Raw genomic sequence first — 19,920 nt, forward strand, 5'->3', positions numbered from 1 at the left:
GGCGGTGGCGGCAGCGGGAGCGGGAGGGTGGGTGATGGAAGGGCGGCTGTCGATGCTGCCGCGGCGGGGAGGGCGGCGGGGCCGAGGCCCGGGGAGGCCGGGGGAACTGGCCGTCAGCTTCCAGCCCTGTACTGTCATTTAATCCTTTGAAATCGCCCCATATTTCCCCTCCCCGGCGTTTTCCTTCTCCCTTGAGATCCTGGTTCCGCTCAGGTGTACTTTGGCAGTGTGCCCTGGTAGCCACCAAGAAGGCAAGAGGCGTCCTGGGGGGCGTCAAGCACAGTGCAAACAGAGGTGATTATCCCGCTGTAGTCAGCACTGGTGTGGCCTCACCTGGAATATTGTGTAGTTCTGGGCTCTGCAGCTACATCCAGAGGAGGGAATCAAAGCGGGTGAAGGCAGTGTCCTGTAAGAAACAGCTAAAGGACTTCGGGTTTGCCTGGTTTGGAGAAAAGGAAGGCTGAGGGTTGCCCTCATCACTACCGTTTCCTGAGGAGGGGAAGTGGAGATGAGATGCAGATCTCTTCTCCCTGGTATCCAGTGGATATCCCAGGGTACGTGGCAGTGATTCAAAGCTGCACCAGAAGAGGTTTAGATGGAACATTAGGAAGCGTTTCTTTTCTGAGAGGGTAGTCAAACACTGGAACAGGCTTTCTAGAGATGTGGTCCATGCCCCAAGCCTGTCAGCGTTTAAGAGGCATTTGGACAATGCCCTTAATAACTTGCTTTAGCTTCTCATCCTCTCTGAAGTGGCCAGGCATTGGACCAGATGATCATTGTAGATTCTTTCCAAGTGAGCTATTCTATTAATTTAATTTTATTTCATCACTGAAATTGAGCTGGTGCTCAATCTCCAAGTTTAGAACAACTGATGGATGTAAGACAGATATAGCATCTAGACATGGCACTTGCATGCACCTTGTCTTTTTCCATGTGTTTTCCCAATTGATCCCTGGCGTGGAGAGGTTTCTCCCAATTGCTCTAGTGGCAAAGGCAACTCACATATCCCAATATGCATTTGAAGTGGTGTTGCCAGCAGGTGGAGGGAGCTGCTGCTTCCCTCTGCTATGCACTGGTGGGGCACCTGGAGCACTGGGTGCGAGGGCACGTGTGGACATACTGGCAAGAGGCCAAAGAAGGGTCACAACAATGATTAAGGGAGTGGACTACCTTATATATGAGAAAAGACTGAGAGAGCTGCAACTGTTTAGCCTAGAGAGGAGAAGGCTCAGAGGGCTCTTATTAATGAATATAAATACCTGATGGAAGGGTAAAAAGAGGATAGTCAGGCTCTATTCTATCATGCCCAGGAAAAGGAATGGGGCAAAAGATACAAACTGAAACACAGGAAGTTTCTCAGGGAACACTTTTGTCACCATGAGGGTGACTAAGCACTGGTTTAGGTTGCCCAGAGAGGTTGTGGGGTCTCCATCCTTGGATGTAGTCAAAAGCCACCTGGATAAGGTCCTGAACAACCAGCTCTAAGATGGTTCTCCTTAAGTAGTGGGTGGCCTCTGAAGGTCCCTTCCAATTGCAGCCATTCTGTGGCTGTGATTTCCTTTTCCAGGACTGGTGTTTCAGGAAGTACTTGAAAAATCTAACTCTGCTCTGGCTTAAAAGGGCAATCACAAAACCGCCCGTGTGCTGTCTCTTCTAACCGGCCACGGGCCAGTTCAGCTTGCTAACCAGTACCAAGTGGTTTTTGTTACTTGGCTGGGGTAGTGTTGTTATATGGCAGTAGCTTGTGTCAGCTTGCCAAGGAAACAAGCTACTGCCAGAAGCTGTGCAGAGCCAGCATGTGACCAGGGAGCACTCTGTACTTAAATCTTATATGAGATTTAGCTACTTGCCATCCCCTCAGTGTCACCTTGACATTCACCTGTTCAGTATTTAATTTGCAAGAGAATATCCTCATCTCCATAGCGTATCTTCAGAGATTTGAAAGGAGGCATCTCATCACTGTAGCTGTTGGAGTGAGGTGCAGCAGGCTGCTGCACAGTGGCCCTTCTAGGGCTGAGGAGTTTGAAGGGTCAGCGTCTATAAAAACATGTTGTACAAGTTCTTACAAATGCGTGTCTGTACCACACTTAGCAGCTGTTGAAGGTTTGCATTCAGAAGAAAATTGTTTGAAGGGAAAACAGTAGGCTTCAGCCTGTCGAGTATTGTGTTTCATTAACACCTAGCTTTCTCTTTTTGCATTTCCAGTCTTCAGGGTTTTGAATGTTTACATCAGTTTAAGTGCTGTTATTTCACTCCTGGCTTTGTTTTTGTCACCTGTGCTTTTATTGTCTGACTTGGTTGTGGCTGATTTTTTATGATTCAGCCTCTTCAAGTGTTTTTTATATTATGGTAATTTGGGTTGTATAGTTCTCGTATTTCTGCTTTCCTTAATTTTTATAAAAACATTAAAAAGAAATACTAACATTTTATGTAATACAGAAAAAAAAGTCTTTGTTAATGTTTCATTATACATATATCCCTTTTTAAAAAATTTGTGTTTCTTGTGATACTTTCCGTTCTTCTGTTTTCAAGAAATCCAAACTAAAGAACCATGACTAATGTTAATGCCAGAGAAAGGAAATTATATGGCTTTTTTTTTTCCTTCTTCATGTAGTAACTTACACTAGATCAAAAGCTTTTAAACTGTTCTTTTGGTGTCACAGAGAAATATTTTCAACACGCATATTCTTGACTCTTAAATTGGTTGTTTTCATAATAAGAATGATTGTACAGGGCTGTAAACATCTTGCTCTTTTTCTGATTGCTGCTTTATTGGTGAATCACAGCAGATGGTAGTATGGAAGTGAGAATTGCTCTGATGCTGTTTTCTTTTTCCATAGATAGTCTCTCTTAAGCTGCTAGATGTGAAATTATTCTGGTTCTTTCTTTAAGGTCAGTTTTGTGTTTTCTTCTGTCCTCATTTTATCATTTATGTAATTACTGGCAGTGCCACTGCAATTCTGCTTTGCTGTATTACTGGGCATTGTCTCTTCATCTTAGTCTGCATCTTTGGTGTTTTTAACATTAAATTATGATTCTTCTCTGGTATTGTGAACGTTCAGAAAAGGCTGAAAAGTAATCGTAAATATACTAAGATCTTTGTTGTACAGAAAAATTTTATTGGATTTAACATATTGGTTTGGCTCAAAGGTCACCTATAGTTCTTGTTAAAGGAGACTGACAAAATGCAGGAGGAATAAATTAACCCCTTTGTGCAGCTCTGTAACTCATCTTTGTCCAGTGCCACGTATGTTCTCAGAGCCGCACAGAAAGACAAAATATTTTTTGCAGCCTCACAGAATTGCTGTAGCTCAGAGCTTATTATTTGCTAATGACTGAAGCTGTGCCAAAAGCATTATTCTTAACTATCAGCAATTGTGTTCACTTTTTTTTGTGAGAGAGAAACATGAGGAGGAAGGGAATTGCATATTCCTACCAAGGGAGATTTTTATCTTTAGGCAGTGAATTCAATTTCAGGTCTCCTATAGAAATAAAATTAATCCCATCTGGAAGGCAAAAGTGCTGTGCTATATAGGAGAAATGACTGCAGGAATGTGGTACTATCTCGGAATGGTGGGCGTATTTTCTGTGATTTTGTGCTGACAGCTTTTTTAAAAAAAACCCACAACTAAGTGCTTTTTTTTTCTCAAGTCTGTGTGACCATGCATCCAGGTCTCCAAACTTCAAATTTAAATTTTACTCTGAAATGAAACTTGTATGAAACTGGTTGTTCTGAGCTTTCATTACCTGAAACCTCATCTTATCTACAAGTAGTAAAACTGCAGCCTGATTCTGCAAGTGCTTAAACTGTGTCCTTATCTTCAAGAGTGTTTCCATTCAGCTCTGTGTTTCTTTGTTGGGTAGGGGCTTTGTTCTGTTTTTAACATGTGATTCAAGAAATTTAGTGGTTGCATTTCCCGTTGCTGGGGAGATTTATGTTTACTTTTGAAGTAGCACAGTTGATAAGATTCTTAAAAGAGCATCACAAATGCATTGCCTGTCTACAGTCTTTCCCTTACCCATGCTGTACTGTATGTAGCTCTATTTTTTGTTTCTGTGCCAGCTCTGTTTTTTGTTTCTGTGCCCCCCCTCTGTTTTTTTACTGTTTATTTGGATTTTAGTTTATGGTGTGTTCAACAAAGCTACCGAAATGCTGAGGTAGTAGTTGGTGAACTCTTCCTTCCACATACCTTTCAAAGAGATCTAGAAGAGATCTACAGGCACAACTTTTGTTTTTAAGAGGCTCCTAAAGAAGGAAACACTAAACATGTTAGTCTTCTTAATATGTGGATTTTATACTGCCCCCCCCCCCACATTCACAGTGACAAAATACAGCAGGTACTGTTTTCTTAGTGCTAGGCTGGTGATTTTAACAACATAAGGACTTGAGGCCTGAGCTTAGGACGGACTTTTGTTAATTTTGTTTGTTTTTCTGCTTCAAGAAACCTATATGTTGGTTTTGATTTTAATTAGGTTTGGTTTTGGTTTTTTGTTTTGTTTTCTGTTAGAAAAAGTACTGCTGGTAGTGGAATTAAGCTACTTCAGAATCATAAAATTCCAAAATAAAGATCAACATGTATGTAGATAAGATGAATTCTGTGAGTTTTAGAAAAAAAAGGGCTAGTGTAAACGAAAGTAAAAAATCTAGTATGTGAAAGTGCTTTTACCCTTACTTTGGCTAGATCAAATTGTCCTGATCGCTAATTTACTCTGAATTTAAATGCCTATTGTCTTTTAAGCAGTGATGTTTAGGTATGTTAAGTATGGAGGATTTAAAAGACTAAAAGTGCTCTGTTCCCTATACAAGTCTTTTGTGCTATGTATATACTGATTAAGATGCTTTTCTTTGTGCTAGAAAGAAGGGAAGGGGGACGGGACCTTAAGTGATAGAGCTGAAAACTGTACAATAATGCAGATCTCAAAAGAGAAAAAAATGTGATTGGAGCAACTGCAGCTCTGGCACCTCAAGTGACTGACTGGAATCTGAGCCTTTACCAAAGCTATCTGTAAGATTTTGCACATCAAGTTGATTTTGCTTCTTGTTGTTGCACACTTAGGATGAAGGTAAAATTGCATTTTAAACTGTTCCACAACTGCCTCTCCTTCATACATCATTGGAGCAGAAACCTGACTCTTGAGCATTACAGCACAGGTTTTTACCACTTGAGCTATGGAACTGACAACCCTAATTGGTAGCAGGAGAAGACTTATTCCCTGAGGGCTGAAAAAAGGAATATGCTGCTGGCGCCATGTGTTGAGCCTGGGTGTGGGGGGAGGTAAGGAATAAATGAGATAATTAGGAGTTTCTACTGTGTAATCTCCATGGAACTGGAAATATCAGTATTTCTCTTGCTAAGGTAGGAAAACAAGCAAAAAGGAATAAAATGCTGTTAAATAACATTTTTTAAAAATAACTGTATTCCTGGGATTGGCTCACAGAACAGTTTGTTCTGTTCTTGTGCACATTAATGTAGTTTATTTGGTGGCCAGAAGTTGCACTGTGTCAGCATAAGCAAGCAGGCCAGGCTGTGGGGTATTGAGTCTTCAAGTCTCAGGTATCAGGCCACAGTTTGAATAGTTGCTGCTTTTGCCATGATCTATTTATACACTGTTCCAAGCCAGTGCTTACACTTCATACAGGACTTTCTGGAGTATACAATCACTTTTAACAGCAGAATTTTGGGCAGTTCAAATGAATAGTCAGTAGTGAGTTGCTACAGGTCCCCAGCCAGGGCAAAAAAAGTTTTGTTTATGGTATCATGAATATTTGGGTGGGGAATGAAGAATTCCAGCACGTAGTTAATCCAGGATTCTTATCTTCCTTTTTTTTTTCATTTTTTTTTTAATCTGCACATTTCACAGTAGCACTCTTCACTCTTTCCCACATTCTAAAGATTCTTCTTTGTTAAATTTAGTGTGAAATAGTGTTACTGAAATTGACTCTGTATTCCTTTTGAATTCTTTACCCTGGAGTCCTTTCCTCTGTTGGAGGTGTATATTAGATGTTGCTATTGGTTTGTCAGTCCCTTCTCCTTAACATGTTGATGTCTGCAAAATAAACCAGGATTCTGCTCCTCAAACTCTGCTTCAAAGTTGAAATTACATTATTCCACTTTTCCCAATTTTATATGGGTATTTTAGTAGAGAAGATCTTTGCATGCCTTTATTTAAGCCGCCTTCTTTGTGTTCACGTATAATGTGTTTCAGCCAAACCACAGGCTGCTCCATAGGTTGGGGTTGTCCAGGGGTCCAAGTTCAGCCTTTGAGGGATCCTCATGGGTCCCTTCATGGGTTTTTAATATGACTTTGTCCTATTTAAGCTACTCAGAATTGCTTCTATGTAATCTTCCAGTCCGGAGAGATAGGAGATACTGAGCATTTTCTGTTGCAGTCCATGGTTTTGTCCCAATCGTTTCCTTGTTTTGTTCTAGCAGTGGAGTTCTTAGCTGCCTTGGAAGATTCTTTTAATGACTTATTCTTGCAAAAAAAAATTGCTACAAATGATTTTGCTGCTTTTTCTTTCAAGGAAATCATTGGTAGCTATTAATCAAACATATTCAACTGTTAGGCTGTCTTTAAGATTGCTAACTGGGAAACTGCCCTCTTTGAAGAGAAAGCTGGTCTAGTCACAATACAAAGTAGCAGAAAAATACGAAGACATGCTGGAGAAATGCTAAAAGGAGTTTCCATCTTTAATTTTCATTGAGAAAAGTTGAAGTTTTGTTAGTTTGGTGTTTTTTATTTTTTATGATTCCACTCCATTCATAACTTCATATAAGAGCCTTTTGTGCTTCACTCTACTCTTACCTGTTAAAGTAAGTTGCTACATCAACAAGATAATCTGTCTCACACAAAAATACCTGATATTTCAAATTGGGTAATAAAGATTAGGTATGTGGCCTTACTACATACATATGATCTATTATGTGAACTTATTGTAAGTTCTGTTATCATGTATTTATTTAACATGTTTTGTCTTCATTTTAGGTAACACCTTAGAAAACAAAAAGAACACAAAGAGACTATGTTCAGCTTCTTCCGAAAGAGTCAAGATTCAAAGAAGGTCACAGTACCAGAGAGAGAAGCAGATGGATTTGTTATTGTGGGTAAGTTGTGCTTCTGTATAAAGTGATTCTTTGATCTTTGAAATTTTGATCTTGAAGTTTCTTTGAGATGCTTAGACTAAATGAAATGTTAAGAGAAACCATGATAAAAATTGTTCAGTATTCTTATTTTTCCTGACAAAGTTAATTTTCCTAGTCTGCTCGTTTGGACTAAATAGCTGAAGTTTTATTTACATAGGTCTGAACTCATATTCAGGAACACTGAAAATGTAGTTTCTTGTTTTCCTTTCACGCTGAGTGAGGAGAAGTTATATTCTTACAAAACAGTAAAGGTCAAAGTTTAGGCTTCTAGCTTTGTGATTAGAGTTGTGGGAAGGGAATATCTTACTGCAGTTGTTAAAGGACTGGTTTTTATTCTGGTTCCTTCCTTTTCCTTTTACCCCCAGACTTTTTATATTGGAAGCCAAGAAGTGCTTATGCATTTCTGGTCATGGTGAATGTAGATGCTCTGTCTCAGAACCTGACTCTTCAGTTTGATAAGAATTAAGCATTTTAGGGTTTTCAAAGTCTTCTTGTTATTCAAAAACTAATCTGAAGTATACACAACTGTGAATTGGCTAAATTTGGAGTTTTGATCAAGCTCTTACACAGTTTTGCAGGTCAGCTTAAGTGTGCAGGAGAGAAAAAAATTATTGCTGTTATGCTGAAACTGATCCTTTCCTTTTTTATCTTTTGACAATTTGGTTTCCCCTTTGTGAATCTATCATCATCAATATTCAGCTTCTGCTGCTCTGATTTACTGACTGATTCTTACCAGGAATCTTACAGTGTTTCTCTGCTTATGTGTTACTTCTTTTTTGAGCATTTGCAAGTCACAGAAGCCCCTAGATTATCAAAGTCTAATAGTACAAGAGACTATTGGAACCCTTTCTGAGAACTTAGATTTTTGCAAAAGTTCTCCATTAAAACAGATCTGTTTCACATCTGTGACTGTGTTGTCATGCTTAATGGCTGCCTTCCACTAGATTTTGTTCACCTACAGCAGTTTTGATGGGTACATCAAGTCACTCCAGCATTTGCCTTGTGGAAGGGTCAAAGGAGACACATCATCATCCCCAAAAAGTCTGGAGACCATTTAGCATTTCAGTTTCTGTAATCGGCAGAATTCTGCACCCAAATGTTGCTATGTCCCACAGTTGCTGGTCCTGATTCTGCATTCAATTTAGCTTCATTCCTTTTCCCTGAAATGCTGTCAGTAACTGTTTGAACTTTGTTCACATAAATTCACATAAAATGAATCTGTTAAATATAAACTTAAGAATGTTATTTGAGTCTTTTCTTTTTTTTTTATAATTTTTTTGCTCAGACAGAACTTAATTTAGCTGTCTGCAATGAAATGGACTGCACTGGGCAGAAGAGCTGCCATCGACCTTATCAGTGAAGCATATCATTGTCTTGCAAGACAAATGTAGTTGCAGAATTATGGGTCAGGACTTAAGTAGATATTTATCTGGAAGGGGTGTTCTTGTCTAGAAATTGTGTAAGGGAAAAAGAAAACCCAAACCACAACACTTAGCCATTCTGTTAGTTATTATTTTGTTACTCAGATGGAATGTCCTGAAGCTTTTCTAAACTGGTGTAAAATATTCTGGAAATCCAATAGTAAATATCTTTAACACATCAAAGTAGCAGATTTCTAGGACCATTAGTGTGAATACTGCTGTAGGCAGTGAACACTCTCGGAGAGGGTGAGAATTTAATTTCTTACATTTTTAGTTGGTTCTTAAACTCAGTCTTGCATTCAGAGCATATAATAACAGCCTAGTTCACCAATATCCTGTGGACATAGGAGGAATCTTTCTGTATTGGTTGATATTTGAAAAAGTGAGAAGAAAATTCAATGCTTTACTGAGAAAGCTCCATCACAGGTATTGCCAAATCTTGAGAATGATTTTTTTTCTCTTCTTTTAATAACTTCTTCAAGTCCTGTTATAAATTGCTATATTTGAAATCTACCTTTTCCTTGTAAAGTATCAATGCATTTGGGAATTCAATGTCTGACTAGAAAGGTGACTCATAAAAACAGCAGAATCAACAAAACCAACTTTGCAGCCTAGCAGCTGAAAGAAATTCTCTATTTTAGCTTTTGCGATAAATATTGCATGTGTGGGAGTCAAGCAAAAATAATTTGTACTTCTGTCTCTACAAAATAAATATAAAATGTATTTTCCTACCTGAGACTAAAACATTTTTATGTCTAACTACCAGTTCACTTATTTTCTGGATACTGGTCATCTCATCTCTTCATGAAGCTGTAAAAATGGTGTTTGTACTATAACAAGCAGAACTGTTACTCTGAAAAGGGAAGAGAGGCTTATGAAATAGGCATAACACATGCAGTTTGATGAGTGAATCAAATGCAGAAGTGTGGAAAATATTTCAGAGACTTTCCTGATCATCACAGTTTTATTTAATCTTAACACTCTGAAAGCCAGAATTAAGAAAACAAGTAATTTTCAGTTAGCTTGGGAATCTTGGAGAGTAGTAATTCTTTAGGAATTCCTCACCTGTTGTGGCTTTCGTAATATAAAATAAATTCCAACCTACCATTCAATCCTAGTGTTGCTAGCCATAGAGAAAAATACAGGTTTAATGCTAGCATTTTAGTTTGGCACACAGCTAAAAATCCTTCATCAGGCTCAAAGTTCCAAATGTCTTGTAGTCCTAATCTCAGTCTAAGATGAGGAATTGAAAAACTGAGACAGCAATGCTGTTTCCCATGTGTGTTTGGCAAGACAGTCAGAAACTGCAAAATCCCCATGGTGCTGATGGTGCAGCTGGGGGGGGTGGTTTTTGCTTGAAGCAACTGAAAGATCATAGAATCATAGAATGGTTTGGGTTGGAAGGCACTTTTAAAGATCATTTAGTCCAACCTGCCTCCATGGGCATGAACATCTTTCACTAAACCTTGTTGTCCAAAGCTCTGCGCAGCCTGACTTTGAACACGACTTTTCTGGGCAACCTATTCCAGTGTCTCATCACCCTCATCATTTAAAAAATCATATAAATAACTAAAATCAATTAGAATATTGTTCTGTATGTCCTCTTTCAAAAAGACCGAGAGAAGTTAATTTTGTTTTCATGTTTAATTTAAGAGCCTGATGTGCAGGGTCTTGTACTTTTCCAGACAAGATTGCAGTGAGCCAGAGTGAGGGAGCAGCAAATGCTGCTGGCTCCGGCAGGCAGGTAAGCCTGCAGCCCAGCGAGGGTGCCAAGGGTGCAGGGGCTCGGGCAGAGACCTCACTGAGGAGCAGGGCAGTCCCACACTCCCTGGACAAGGACACCACAGCTCTGGGGACAGTGACCGGGGCCAGCCGTGACCTTGCTGCCAACACTTCTGCAGGGATCAGGCACATCTGAGGCCAGGCCAGGAAGTCAGGTCAGAGAGTTGTGGTCACCCAGGTTCCCAAGCATCCCTGCAGGGTGCTTTTGGCAACGACCAAGGATGAGGCTTCTCCCACAGCTCTCTGCCTGGTCCTCATGGATGTGCTCAGGCTGCATCGTGTCTGTGCTGGCCATGGGCACAGAGAGCCAAAGCCCTGGCACTGGGAAGGCGCTGCCGAGCCCGGTGGTGTGCTCAGGGCCAGACAACCAGGAGGGCTGTGTTGTTTCTCACTGTGTCTGGAGGAAGCACAGTTCTCTGAGGAACTCTTGATCTGATCCTTTGACCATGCCTGAGTTCAAGGCTTTGTTTACTTTTGATTTGTGATTTAAAGGGAAGTTTGTTCCATGGATTTAAAGAGTTGTTGGGTTTTGTTTGGTTTTCTCTCAGGGGTCTTTTTATGTTGGGTATCGGAATGGAGTAAATGGTTTGGAGAAGCAGCTCAGTTACAGGTGCTAACAAACCTGATTTTTAAACATCTTTAACTTCTGTTTTTTCCTTGAACCTAGGACAAATTTCACTTTCATTTTTTTAACATGTAAATTAACATGGGCTGTCATTTCAGAGCTCTGCTCTCAGCCTTAGGAGCAAACCTCTTAACAAGTGGTAGGGAGTATTGGTACTTATAGGGAGCACAAAAGTGTCACCTAAAGGTTGTTTTCTGAGATTCAGCAATTTTGTAATGAAGTTTTTCCATGAGGAAGTACCTAAGGAAAAGTGAACAGGCACAGGATTCTCATCAGAGTAGAGTGACCATCACAGACACAGGGAGGCTGTGGCCATGATAAGAAAGTTTGGCAGGAATTTTGTACTAAATATACACTTCTGCACTGTGAACCTCCAATCTTCCTACTGGGCTTTCCTAGATCCATCTAGGATGGCCATCTAGAATTTATGAGCAAATTTTGGTTTAAGCTTATTTGTTAATATTTATCACTATTGGAGTAAGCATGATTTTTGCCTATCAGGTTTCCTCTCAATAGAAAGTAGTCACAGACATAAAAAATTAAGGGTTTTGAAATCTCTTCCAAATAAATAGAAGGATCTGTGGTATTTAAATAAGTCTTGGATTTCAATTACCCAGTGTCCCTTCTGTTTCAATTATGATGTCTGAAGAGAAAAAACTCTACAGAGCAAATGTGTTCAGGCTTGCACCAGCATCTAAAATGTCACAGAAAAGGAGGTGGGAACTACTGTTTTTCATTCTGTGAGATGAAATACAGTATAAGGCAATTATTTCTTCCTTATTAACAATACAGAAAAGAACTGGTACTAATATCAGTTGACAGGTAGAAAAATTGGGAACTTTTTGTGAGAAGTGGGATGTTGTTGATTTCATTATTACAGCCTGCTGTGACAAAGTCAGTAACATAATGGGCTGCAAAAAGAATACACAGGGAGTTTGATAAATTATGGTGGATGATAAGAGATATTCTTACCTTAAAATTTTGGTGGTCAGGTATGACTTACTCTTTTAAGTTAATCTCAACAAGACATTTGAACTTTTGCTTATTTCAAACGAGGTACTTGAACCTTCCTCTGATGTATTCAGTATTTGTATTGTTGAGTTAAATCAGTATTATAATTCCTTCTTATGGGATCATCCTCATCTGTAGGCAGGAGTATCCTCACTCCTCTGTGAAACTGTGAAAAGTATGATTTACATCCAGATGAAAGCTTCCTTTTGTTAACTGCAGTTATATTGCAGAAGACCATCCTTAACAAATGGGAAATCTTCTGTACTGAAGATACCAAAAAGTAAAATAATCAACCCACGTCAGCTTTTAGTTCTGGAAATTTGGACTGTTTTTCCAAAGAACAATTTTATGTATACTTGTTCCTCTCCAAATTGCAGTTTCTGCGTTGTCATGAATTTACTCTGCATGCAGGTAGTTTTTTGGGGTACTTTGGATAAAGTACATATTTGATTTAAGGGACACCCCCAGTGTTGCCCAACATGAAAAAAGGCCTTACAGTAGGATCCTTACAGTTTCCATATTGATCTTAGTTATAGAGATCTCTACATATCTTTTTAAAGAACTCCGTAAATGTTTGCCTCTGAGAGGAATGTATATATATGTATAATTTTTCTGGAGTGAATCTGTTATGAAAGGGAAATTTAATGTATTGATACTCCTGAAACAAAGGAGTACCCCCATACTAGTTCATTACTGCAAATGAAATACTTTTTCTGCTTTCTTCCCTCTGCATACACACCTCAAAGATTAAATGCATCAAGAGATTTGTAAAATCTTAGTGTTATTGATGCTGTTTGTTTTCTAGGAGTTAGTAGTAATGTGTAGTAAGTCCCTGTAAATATCTACTTTGCTTTTTCATTAATATTTAAGGAGCTTTTGAGTGGTGCTAGTAAGGAAGGTTGGGCTGCTGCAGTGTTTTAAAATATACTTACATTAAGGAAATGTACAAGGCATTGTGTCAGTTGGAAAAAAGCAGTGTCTCAATGTCCTTTCAGTTTCTGCATCAATGGGCTTACATGAACTATTTTTTATGTAACAATAAGTGCTTGTGTAGTTATTTCCAACCTTATAGTTTTCGAATAACCAAGCTACTGTTTTTTTTTGGGTTTTGAGGTTAAAATATTTAACACTAACTTTATAGCAATCGGAGATTTGGGGATATCTGTTAATACTTTTATCTAAATAATATTTTATACGTATCATCCTCTGCCACTGTAAGTGAACACTTTTGATGCACACTAAGACGTTACAGTATTTAAAGTGACCTCTGTCCTGAAGTGCTGCTTTAGGGTTTTTATACTTAAAAACCACGGTAGTTCATCTGGGCATTGAATTTTGCAGCCAGAGTTGATTGAAAAGGGAGGAGGAGGAATTCAGAAGGAACAGTCCTCTCCTGTTAGCGCTCCTTAGTTGCATAACGAGGTAATGTCTCCACTTCATTCAGTGATGAAGTCAAACTAATCCTCTTTGGGACTAATTTTGCACAAAAACAACCTGCGGTTTTCAGTGGTGCCACTAGATGGGGATTTCCCTCGGATTCAGGGCTCGGAGGGCTTTGCTCTCCCCCTTTCACACACTAAAGTGCAGTAGTAGTAATTATCAGTGCACCATTTGATTAGACTGTAGGTTTTCAAGAGATTTATAAAAAGCTTTTCAAAGCCTAATATCAAATCTATAATGACATTCCAACCTAATAAAAACAATGAAGCTTGAAATGTTGACAGCATGTATCTAGATGTTGGCTTGTAATTCGTTCCAAACAGATCTGTTGAGGCCCATGTGGGACCTAAATAACACAAAGAAGTAAATTTGCATATTTTACAGCAGGGGGAAAAAACAGAATGCAAAAACATGAATAATTAGGAGCACAAGCTTCATGCTATATTAATACTGTTGAAAAGCATGTGTTGATTGTATTCTGAAAGCCAGTAGTGATTTGGTTGAGTGAACTCAGTCAGCATCTCTTATGCAGATTAAAGGATCTGGGTTACAGAACAACTGAAATTCATTGTTTTGCTGTGTAAGGAGGTATATTTCTTAAAGGAAATGCTTTTTTTCCCTCTTGAATTCTATACAGCAGAAGCAGTCTTTAATGTATCATCAAAGATTGTTTTCGTTGACAGATGACTGTGCTTTTCTTCATTTACTTGTACACCTCTAGATTTTAAAAACAGTTTTCTCAGCTACAAATCAGATATTAGTATATTTAGCACTTTAGTATACATGACCTACTTACTTTTCATTCCACATAATTTCTCTTCCTTTTCCTTTCTAGGGCTTGAGCCCCTGGAACATACTTACAATGCTTTCATGCTATGAATTTATTATTTTTAAATTTGCAGAAAATGCCCTTCTCAAAATATTAGCATACAGGCTGGTTTTGAATCTGAATATTGTGAATGGCTGTGTTGGCTTCTGTTGATTGTAACATAAAATGCAGAATACTTTTTATGAAAGAAAAGGTTATTTACATAAAAATGGTAAATAGTATCAAAAATGATTTATGGTTTGCTTTGGCTGAATATTGTCTTGGCTCCTTAACTCACAACTATCTTAAAAAGTTACCTGGTTTTGACCATAGACTCAAGGGAAGAGAAAAGAAAGAAGATGAAGACTTCTTGTTTAACTTGTTTTAATGCTGGCAAGAAAGAATTATGTGCTGCTGTGTCAAACAGCTTTATTTTGGGGCTTTATGAGACAAAAATGCAGAGAACCAAACACTTCCATTATGTCTATTAAGCACATCTTCTTAATTTGCATAACCAAAGGAAGAAAATGGTAAAATGTAGCTGTCTTTTTAGAAGTTGATGTAATTGTAAGAGGTTAAAGAGGCATCTGGCAAAAGGTTGTTTTGAGGTCACACATGCATCTGGCAGTTTGCTGCCAGTCCTCTAAGAAAATATTGGTTGGGGTTGCATTCCTGTTTTTCATATTAACTGCCTTCAGACTTGATGTATAATAGTCACTTTCTATAATCCAGGTCTCCAAAGTGCTCCTCAGAGGTTTGGTCCTACTGATTTTAATTTTTGCAAATACTGATGGAAGCAGAACATACTTAAGTAAGAAAATCCTTTTTGTGCTAGAAATTTTTTCTTAGAAAAGATGAAGACTTTTTTTGGACATGACTGGTCTACAATGATGTGTTTACATAGCTGAGATTGTATTCTTTAACCTTTCTTGTAGTAGGGTGATCACTTTTGACACCTGGCTTCTGACAGTTTTACTCCCATGTGTAGAAGTTCACTCTCTAGTAGCAGTGCCATGGTCTATTGGCCTATATAGCATTCTTAAAGCAATTTGAAGTTGAAATATACAAAAGGAAAATACCTATTGCCTATTGTAAAACAGAGTAAAACCTGTAAAATATAGTATAAATATAGATTTTCAAATGCTGGTTGTAAACTTTGTTTCCCAGAACATGCTGGTCATGAAATCACTTTTAGAGTTAAAAGTTTCTTTGCTTTATGATACAAAGAAAATAGTTCAGGGTATGAGAACATATTTTTAGGCCAAGTCTGATTTTCCTATATACAGTGGACTGAAAGCTACAGCTAACTGAAAAACAGGAGGTGAAAAACGTGTTGCAGGAGCACAAGTTGATGTGATAAAGTGATAAATTGTTGTGATAAATGATAAAGTGATGTGGCAAGTGATAAATTCAGGTTGAAGTCCCTCTTTCAGCAATTTACAGCATAGTTAGATGATCATTCTGGCAAAGAGGGCCCTAGTCATTGGCTCATGCAATCACTGCCTGTCTGGTTGGAGCCATTCATACTTCTACAGATGTTAATCAGTGTTAATTTTCTTGGAAGGAAATGTTATGTTGAACTGATTTTACACACACCCTCTCGCTATCTCTGGCAAATAAATGTTTTTGTACTTTTGTTTTTTCAGTGGAAGAAAAATTACTTTTCCAAAGATATATTGTCTTGTTTATTTTTAATTAGATATTATAAAGAAACTCAAGAAGGTTTTCTTCTGTGTTTTACAAGTGCTTCAAATCAGTCATGTCATAGGCGTCAATGTGAAATAGTAACGTAAGTGTAAGGCTTTTCCTTAAAAATGAAAGTGGGCTTGTCACCTTGTCCGTAAAGATGTGGGTTTTTTTAGCTGCTCCTTCTTGGTATACTAGTTGAGTACATTTCAGTCAGGAAAAATAAATTAAAGGATATAGGGGACTTACCAATTTGGTTATTTTGCATTTCAGTGCTATTTCATCTGGTTTTGCCATAACATGTCTTTGGAGATTGCCAAAAATATAATGTGCTTTCTGATGTCTGCTCATAGAGCTGAATGATCTTCAGCTTTTACGTAGTGCTTTCCTCCACAAATGAGAGTTGTGTGGACAACAATGATATTTACTGTCTTCCTTCAGTCAAAAAGAAGCATATGCTCACAGCACTGACCATGGTTTGCTGGGGAAATTATGCAGTAATCATTATGTTCGGACATGATCATTTAACTTTGTGCTTTTTATATCTTTTAGGAAATCTCCACTAATTTTAGTAAATTAGTGCTATTTCCATTGTCATGGGGATATCCTACATGACAGTAAAAAGTAAAGAATATAGCTAGCTCCTAGAACTAGTGGGCTGCTTCATTTGTGCAGTTTGTTTATCTGTTAGCACACACCCTGCTGTTAGTAGTTACCCATCTACACTACAGGATATAATCCCAGCCTTAATTCTGTATGTTGTTTCCTCAATTTACACATGGTTATTTGCTATAAAAACTGTGTATATGGCAAAAATTATAATAGACAGAAAATACTTCAAAAGCTTAAGTTGATTTAACTCCGACTATTGGTACAGTGTGTTTCTCTCTTTCCTCTTCCCAGCAGTTGAGATAAATGTGGGACTTCAAATTCATTAAGCAGATGAATACAGTCTCTTCATTTCCTTCTTGATTTTGCCAGCGTGTCTAGGTGAAGCTGGGGGAACATGGATTAGGTGGATATGGATTTGATATTTTGTCTATAAGAATACAAGTACAAACTGTAGGGAAATCTCACAATTGGAAGTACTGAGTTGCCAATGGTGAGGCTCATTGTCAGTGGTGAGGTTCATTGTTTTGGTGCTTTGGTTTGTTGTGGGGTTTTTTGTAGTTTTTGTTTGTTTTTCCCTTTCAGTTACCCTGAGATTAAAGATGAAGTTTTGAGCATGTAGCTGCCATGTGCAATATATGTTTTTTTTTCAGTTAAATTGGGCAAACTTCATTAAAATGATCCAAAGTCACAGATTTTTCCTGGAACAAAACAAAGCAAACCAGAAAATATTCTTGCTGTTAGACTGTATCATTTAAAACCTCTTTTTGCTGAGATCTGTCTGGGCCAGCTGCAGTTGTTCAGGATTTAAGCTCGTAGTTTTCGTACTCCCAGATGAATAAGGGAAAGCAACAATTTAAAACCCATGAGATTAATTTTTGTCCTTATTTCAGTTAGTATGAAACTTCAGGCTTTTTTGAGAGGGATGTAATGGAACTTCATGGCTATTTCTTTGCCACATTATTTTTCCATGGGAACTTGCCTACCTGATTCCTTCTGAATTATTTCATCCATAGGTCTTGCAGAAGGGCAGGACTAGAGAAAATTTGATTTACAGAAACATTAGAAAAGCTATTGTAGCAGAAAGCATTCAATATTATCTTTAAAAGATGCATATTAAATACACATACCAATGTACCCTTCCTTAGGAGGCAAACTTGTGGAGACGATATTTTTTTGGTTGGAACTGTTTTCTTTTACTAACCCACAAGTTATGTCAACATACTTATAAAAAGATGCACAAAGAGCTTTCATTAGGTCTAAATACTGACTCCAGTTGCATATAAACTTCAGTTGCATATACCAGCTCTTACAAAAATTTACTTCTACTTTACCATTAAGCAACCCAAAGGTGAGACCCAGTAAAGAACAAGTAGTAGTTTTCAACTCATGTATTGTGTTTTTAAAAAACAGGAAAGGGTGAACCAAGAAGTAGAATTAAGCATCTCTGAAATTTAGTTTACAAAATTTGTTTAGAGCATGTTTGCCTAAAATGACCTACTGGAAAAAGCAGAGACCAGCAATAAGCTTGAATTCTTGGTATGCTCTAGAGCTGAAGTGTCTGAATCAAGGCACCCTACCTCAAGCACATCTGTCCACTTGACTCAAGACCAAAAGCAGAAGTTACAGCATGTTCTTCTTGAAATATGTTTGGTGTGTATTTGTGCTTATTCAAGCATTCATCTGAGAAGTGGGAGACCTCAGCTCGAGTTCTGCATAGGCTTAGTGCTGTCAGATGCACATCTTCCAGCATCAAAGTCTAAAAGTCCAGTGAAAGGACTCCCAGTGCTTATACTGGCTGCACAGTGGTTCTAATTCAATAGTGCAAGACATAGGAGCTTCTCTGATACTGCACGAGTCATTGAACTTCAGTGGCCTGTGAGAAAGAAAATGGGAATATTGATCTCTGCTCCTTGGCCCATGTGTGTGGTGGATTTGTGCTTTTTTTCTTTCTTAAAATGAAATTACTAAAGCTTTTGAAAAAATTTTTCAGCACAAAGAGACAGAATGTGTTGCCAACTTCTAGGCATCAGGCTCAGACTTGTTCTGATTTGTTTTACTTCTGTCCCAGGCAACCTTTCCTTTTTGGGTGTACCAGGTCCAGCTCCCAAAGAAAGGGGAGAAAGGTTCCCAAGCCAATTAAAGTGTAGCTGACAGAGAGAGCTCCCTGTGGCAGCCAGGAGTCTGAATATCATCAGATTACAGGGACCAGATTTCAGATCCATTGTTTCTTGCTTGGGTAGACTGGTTTAGAGGGTGAGGGTAAAAGCTATATTTGCTCTTCTTTTCCCTGGAAATTAAAAACACAGGGAATGTGCCCATTATGCCTGAAACATGCAGTGGGAAATGTGAGGGGAGACATGAGTTAAGCTGCTTCCCAGTCAGATCCAGGACACTGGTGCAGAAGTGACAGCTAATGAATTTAGGTTCCTAATGCATTCTGTGGCTTGTAAGACGGCTGCTTTCTTAGGTTATTGTTTTGAGTATTCCTTTGTAGGCCTCCTACCACTTCTAATCTTGTTGATAGCAAAATATGCATACTGTGTGAAGATAATGAGTTGTGCTTTGTTATAATACGCTTTTCATTTAAAGTAGCATAAACAGCATAAAATTCTATACTTGCAAGTCCTTGCTATTGCACTAAACTACCTTTTTAGTAGTATTAAGAAACTTTTAAAACAAAGAAGGGAGCAAACTAATTGAGCATCATACTTGTGGGTGATATTCAACTTATCACAGCTGTGAATGCATTCATTAGTTGTCAGAATTTGATTTTAAAAAGCCCTACATTGTTGCTGGACAGTGTGTTGCAGGCACAGCTGTTTGGCGGAAGAAGGTGCATTTTGTTTGTGCATATTACTTCTGCTGGCTTTGTGATCCAGTGGGCAGGGGCTTCCAGCCCTCCAGGGGGGCTGACAGTGTTGGCTGGTAAAAGAAATGGGATCTTGTTCTGTGTATAATAATAGTATCACAGGATATGCTGAGTTGGAAGAGAGCCACAAAGATCAAGTCCAAGTCCTTGTCCTGCACAGAGTTGCACCGTGTGCCTGAGAGCATTGTGCAAACACTTTTTGAACTCTGTAAGCCATGGTGCTGTGACCACTTTCCTGGAGAGCCTGTTCCAGAGCCCAGCCACCCTCTGGGTGAAGAACCTTTCTCTAATATCCAACCTAAACCACCCCTGACACAAGTTCAGGCCATTCCCTCCGGTTCTGTCACTGGTCACCCAGAGAAGAGATCAGTATCTGTCTGTTCTTTTCCCCTCACCAGGAAGTTTAACTGCAATGAGGTCTCCGCTCAGTCTCCTCTTTTCCAGGCTGAACAGACCAAGTGACCTCAGCCACTGCTCATATGGCTTCCCTTCAAGGCCCTTCACCATCTTTGCTGCCCTCC

General features: G+C 38.7%; 1 protein-coding gene across 3 annotated transcripts in view; it reads left to right on the forward strand.

Moving 5' to 3' along the window:
• Window positions 1-19,920, forward strand: part of UMAD1 (UBAP1-MVB12-associated (UMA) domain containing 1) — a 79,543-nt gene that overhangs the window by 51 nt on the left and 59,572 nt on the right. The window contains exons 1-2 of one of the 3 annotated variants that reach the window (XM_053934289.1): window positions 9-27; window positions 6,988-7,106. In XM_053934289.1, the coding sequence (XP_053790264.1) occupies window positions 7,025-7,106 (82 nt within the window). In that variant the 5' untranslated portion in view covers window positions 9-27; window positions 6,988-7,024. Of the gene's footprint in view, window positions 1-8; window positions 28-2,840; window positions 2,893-6,987; window positions 7,107-19,920 lie in introns of those variants that run through there. The other 2 variants (XM_053934270.1, XM_053934280.1) reach the window with 2 other exon arrangements.

The sequence above is a fragment of the Vidua chalybeata genome, chromosome 1, assembly GCF_026979565.1.
Source record: "Vidua chalybeata isolate OUT-0048 chromosome 1, bVidCha1 merged haplotype, whole genome shotgun sequence".
Lineage (NCBI taxonomy): Eukaryota > Metazoa > Chordata > Aves > Passeriformes > Viduidae > Vidua > Vidua chalybeata.